The following is a 6,000-nucleotide window of genomic DNA, read 5'->3' on the forward strand; positions in this document are numbered from 1 at the left end:
TCTTCACTTTTGGAAGCCCTTATCAGGAGCCTGCTCATTTGCCAGCACCCTCCTGTGGCTTAGAGTTTCTTTGATCTTGGCATTTTCAGTTTTCTTGCTATTCCTTTGCTGCTTCAGATACATAAGAACACCACAGTACAACTAGAATGGTGTCTACCTGAGCTCTCTCACTGCGGCTGCTTTTCTCCTCACACTGGCTCCTCTGTCTCCGTGGGCCCTGCAGCGAGCGCCAAATGCTGTGGTCCCTCCAGTTCTGGACCTGCAGCTCCTCCTCCTCTTCCTGCGGTCCTTACCCTCCTGATCTGCTTCAGCAGTTTTAAGAGAGGTCCTGGGTGGCCCCTCCACGAGAGCCCCTTTGGATGTTCCACTCCTGGACTTGACATTCAGGAAGCAGAATCCACAAACTCCTTCCCTCTCTTCTTAAAAATAATATATATATATATATGGTCTCCCTCTTTTTCCAAGGAAGTATATTTTCCCTGCACTTTTTTTGCCAGAAGTCTCTCTCTTGTGGGTTGATGAACTGCAACTTTTCTGCCTGTAACCTTCCTTATCCCTAGTCGAGAGTGGGCTACTCCACCATGTCGTGCATATTTTTAGCAAAATAAAAAACCAACCTACCAGGGTAGTTTCTCTTTGAAACTTAGCTAGCAGACTAAAAGCACTTTACTTACTTTTGGGCCGATATAGTAAAGTGCACTCCAGCGGAGCGCACTGTTAGCCTGCATTTGGACGCGCGTTTTTGACGGGGTATTTTTACCCCTTATACAGTAAGGGGTAATAGAGCGTCGAAAACGTGCGGCCAACCCCCCCCCCCCCCTGAAATTAATAGCACCCGCAACATGCAAATGCATGTTGATGGCCCTATTAGTTATTCCCGAGTGGAACAGAAAGCAAAATGTGCAGCGAAGCCGCACATTTTAGTTTCAGAAATTAACGCCTGCCCAAAGGCAGACGTTAATTTGGGCCAGCACCAGGAGAGTGTACAGAAAAGCAGAAAAAACTGCTTTTCTGTACATCCTCTGACTTAATATTATAGCGATATTAAGTTGGAGGCCCAAAAAATAAAAAAAAATTAAAAATTAAAAAAATAATAATTAAAAATCAGTCCGCAGCCCGCGGGTTGAAAGACGGATGCTCAATTTAGCCGGCATCCGTTTTCTGAACCCGTGGCTGTCAGTGGGTTCGAGAACTGACGCCAGTAAAATTGCGCGTCGGCTGTCAAACAGCTAACAGCCGACGCTTCTATCAAAAAGAAGGCGCTAGGGACGCACTAGTGTCCCTAGCGCCTCCTTTTACCGCGGGCCCTCATTTACATATTTTTCTTTTCTGAATCGCGCACCCAGGAGAGTGGCCTGGGCACGCGCCGGGAGAGCGGGCGCTCGCTGGCTCTCCCACGGGTTTTTCTGTATCGGCCCGTTTGTGCCTATTTGTGTGTGTCTATGGCGGGCAGGACTTCAAACAGTGTATATGCTTTTGAAATCCCGTGCACATGCTCTGTTTTCCTTCTCCAAACCAAACACACCTCTGGACATGCCTCTTTGTAACCAAGCTAAAAGTACGCGTGCTGTGGAATATTGCAGATATTCTTCGCCAGGCTAAAGAAGACAATTTTCAGACAAGTCAGTTTACTCGGCTAAATTGTTTTGAATATTGCCCTTCACATAATGTACAGTGGATATTAGAATCCTTAAATAAATGTTCCTTGTTCACTGCTTGCTTCCTTTGTAAGGAATTTGCAAACACGAATGTCTTCTATTTCTTTCCTTTGCAGAGAAGACGCTCCAGCTCCAAAAACTCCTTCCTGGGCCAGGAAGCCTGGCTCTGGTGTGATGTCCAAGAACGGCACATTATCTTCTGTGAGCAGTAACTCGGACCTGAGACCGTACCTAGGCAAGCCTCCCTCTGACACAGGGTCTGTGGTCACCACAAGGAGCATGCTGGCCTACAGACCTTCCTACGTAAACCAAAGAGGTGCAGTGCCAACACCAGCACCTAGCGTGTCCAGCCAGCCCCAGATGCACTGCTCGCCAGCAGACAGCGGAAACCACTACCATCACTCTCCTATGCCAGCTTCCAGGGGTGATCCTTACCAAACAAATGGAGCGGTAGCTCAGGCTCCAGGACCAGAGGCCGTTTTGACTGCTGTAGTAACGCCCTCTAACCTTGCCAGGATGGGAGCCGTGCCAGTCATGGTGCCGGCTCAGAGTCAGGCAGGATCGCTCGTGTAGGCACTAACTTAGCACGGACGTTTCTGGACTGAAGATATCTATACCAGCATCGATAAGCCCTGGCTTGAAAGAGAATCCAGTACAATTATTACAGTACATTTTTATAACAGGGAGCGAGGTCTTTAGTTTAATTCCGGTTATAATTTTTGTGACATTTTTGTTTTGACTATGGATCCTATTTGGAAAAATGTTAATCTCCCAAGATCTTTCCAGCACATAGAGGGTCAGTATTCAGAGAGCCGACAAGAGGGTAAGTGATCTGGGTAAGGTTATGCATGTAACTTTATCCAGATATTCAGCGGTTACCCAGGAAAGTCTGCCACTGAATAAAATATATAGCTTTACCCAGATAACTTTAGAGCAGGTATTTTTTCAACCCTATAACTTAGCTGGACAGCGCTCGGTATCTGCACAGCTGCTGAAGTTTTAGCTCTGCTCCCGGGGGGCCTCCTGTGCTGCCTCTTTTCATCTGGAATTTAACCACTTGGCAGGGGAATATTAACATCTTGGTCTTTGTCTGGGTAACTCAAAACGTCAGCCAGCCAAAGGCTATGAATATCGATCACACGGTTTCTAAACAGGCTGCAAGGGTGGCCTTCCTTCCAGCAGTCGCTGGGCCTCAGTGAGGTTCTTCCAGAAAAGTCTCCACTTTGATGTGTTCTGTGACTCCTCTATATGTAGATAACTAGAACAAGCCTCTGAGATACGGTGATGAAATTATTTCCAGTAGAAAGGTTTTTCACCCTCATAAAAAAAAATAGCACTTTTTGTGAGTTTTTTCCCATACAATATGATGGGATTTAAAAAAAAAAATAAATCAATCCATTTGTCCCGTATTTTGTAAGACCTACATCCGGGAGAAGGTGGGGTGTCGTGGTGAAAGCAGTGAACTGTGAGTCAGAAGAGATCCTGGGCCGGGAGTTGAGAGCTTTCCTCTGGCACCGACTCTCTTTGTGTGGGACTCTAGGGGAGACACAGATAGTTTGCAGGTTTGTGGGTGGGCCAGTAAGCTAATTGTCCAAGGGGAAACTCTCTGTGTATTTTCCCTTAGAAAGTTATGTTCAGCAGGGGCACAGTCATTGTGGGAAGGTATGAAATTCCCAGGTATGCATTTCTTTTCCGGCCTGCATGGGACTCCATGGTCTGACCCCTTTTCAATGCAGCTACATCAAGCCATCTTGTGGAACTTAGTGGCTAGATTTAGCCGCAGAGAAATGGGCAGTTTTCAGTCCAGGGAATTGAGCTGGATGACTGCTAAGTTTCTTGGGTAAATGTGCCTCATTTCTCATCACCACCAGCTCTACCACTAACTCCGAGACCCTGGATGGGTCACTTTATTGCCTTGTGCCTCAGTTCTATTCCCTGGTTCTACTAGTGACTCTATATATGACCCTAGGCGAGAGTCACTTTATCTTCCTGCCCCTTATTTTAAATACCATTTCTGCTAATGATTCTGTGTGTGACTTGTCTGGATAGGGAACTCATCTCCCTGAATTTGTCCAAATCTAGTTGCTTATTAATGCTAACATTGTTCCTGCTTAGGCAGCTAACATGCATCACTTTCTCCCCTCCGTGCCACAAATGTGCTGAGATCCTACTGTAGAGGTGATGGGAGCAATAGGTTGGGGATTTTAAGCTCTATTGCACTAGATCCATAGTTAAAACAACTGATGTTAAAGACAAAAAGGTCAGTAGTTTTATCGAGTATGCACTCCAGAGGAGGCTGTTTGTATATTTTATATGCATTGGGATTGTGTTTAGATGAGAGGCACCGTATAAACTTACGTCTTAATGTAGCTCCCCACCACATGTTTCCTGAAGGATTTTGATGGACTTTGCGGGCCTTTAACCTCATACACAACATATAGGGCATCTGTTCAAGTCTGTTCCTACTCACTGTGCCAGCATTGACCTACCCCAGTTAACATAAAGACTGGATACACAGAAAGTTCATTTTATTGAGTATTGAGGGTTGCTTAGAATGCAATCTAACACCGCAGGGGCAGAGTTTGCAATGTCTATAGCTGGTATTGGATTGCCAGGACTGATTGCTAGGGGCATGGCTTACTTTGTAGGGAGCACCGCTCGCTCATCCTCGTTGGTCTCCAAAGTAGGATCACGCCTCTGGATCCCCTCTGTGAGAGATCACCATCCTCATGCAGACAGATGACAAACTGCCATTTTTATGCCATAATCTCTATATTGAAATCAAGTGGGTTTATAAAGAGAGAACGCCAAAACTAGAAGGAAGTTTTAATGCTACATAAACTCCAGAAGGAAGCTCTTTGGCAAAATGCAAGCATAAGGCATTAGCAATAAAAGCTGAAACTGAGATCAGCTGCAGCCATACGAGTGATGCTCATTCCTGTCAAGGTATGTGCAAGATTAACTCACCTGGAGACGTTACCCCCTTCAGATCCAAAACATCGCTGCTAAATATGCCCTAAAAGTGTCAAATTTGGGAATGTTTTCTGCACGGGAGACTTGAAAAATATTCTCCAGGCAAAGGTAAAGCATGAATATAAAAAGTAATTTGTAGGAAAAATATACGTTTCATCTTAATTTGCATGTGCTCGCTCCCTCCCCTAGAAGCTGCTAATTAGCCTTTTCAGTTTGCATTGTTTATCTGAAAGTTAGGGAGGATTTTCCATTCATTTTGCATACTTTCTTTGTAAGCACTTGCCACACCGTGTAAAAATGTTGCCAGATTTTGGCTGGCCACTTGAAAGATTTGCTTTTAAATCCTGTGGTAAAGGTTCTCATGAAAAGAAAATGGTCTCTCAACACTGCAGCTCTGTCACTTTAGTACAGACAAGGCTAATATTCCTTCTGTTGCATACAAGCAAGTTTCCAGTTACTGTATCTGTCTTTTAACATTTTTTTTCAATAGTACATAAATTAGAATAGCACTTAATATATTATTTCATTTTGACATATATTTAACCAAACTGTTTTAACACTTGAGTGACTTATTAATAAAAATATTGTAATATATCTAGTTTCTTATTGCAATGTCTGACAATGTCGTTTCTCAAAAGTGACATGTATTTTATTCTTCAGTATTGGGCAGAATTTATTTCAGTGGTTTCCAGAAGCATTCTTTAAAAACAGTTTCTGCTTCTATGATTCAGGATAAGGTGTGAGTTATCATATAAAAAGAATGCTCTTTGTTTGATTTCTGTTTTTACTGCTGTTTAGCATCCCCTTTCTCTCTTGAAGTGAGTCAGATGGGGTTCAGTAAGGCCTTTGGCCACAGAGTGGTGCTGTGCTCACATAAACTTTAGGTTCAGCTCTTAAGTCCATAAGTGAGCCTGACAGTGACAGTTGTCTGAGCTGCAGTGCTTCTTAGCCAGAGCAAACTTCTACTGAGTATCGGGAGGGGGGAGGATTCCTACCTGCTGAATCTGGGAGCTGTAGTATGGCTGGGCCTACCCACACACATGCACGCACACAAACACTTTGAAAATAAAAGGCCCAATCAGAAGCATTTTCACCCTTGGGGTAGCCAAATTTTGTACTATCTTAAGTGACTGTGTATCACGGCAAATTAAAGTACTCCGTGGCTGGAAAAGTAATTTCTGTAATACAGTGTCAAAATTATCGGGCTTTAGCAATGGTCTTAAATGGCGAATCAATTTCAAATTGCTGAAAGAGGCGGCCCTAACAGAAGACTGTGGCACCGTGAGTGGTCTATGACTGGCCAGAGAATAGACCCAGGCTAGACTCCAGCTTGTCTTTAATTAACTTTTATTAATAAGCAACAGAAAAG

At 44.1% G+C, this 6,000-nt stretch overlaps 1 protein-coding gene across 1 annotated transcript in view; it reads left to right on the plus strand.

The window, feature by feature from the left end:
• Positions 1 to 5,225, plus strand: part of LOC115074002 (endothelial cell-selective adhesion molecule-like) — a 143,323-nt gene extending 138,098 nt beyond the window's left edge. The window contains exon 7 of the mRNA XM_029573059.1: positions 1,775 to 5,225. Within this exon, the coding sequence (XP_029428919.1) occupies positions 1,775 to 2,231 (457 nt within the window). The 3' untranslated portion in view covers positions 2,232 to 5,225. The remainder of the gene's footprint in view (positions 1 to 1,774) is intronic.
• Positions 5,226 to 6,000: the final 775 nt, after the last annotated feature.

The sequence above is a fragment of the Rhinatrema bivittatum genome, chromosome 12, assembly GCF_901001135.1.
Source record: "Rhinatrema bivittatum chromosome 12, aRhiBiv1.1, whole genome shotgun sequence".
Lineage (NCBI taxonomy): Eukaryota > Metazoa > Chordata > Amphibia > Gymnophiona > Rhinatrematidae > Rhinatrema > Rhinatrema bivittatum.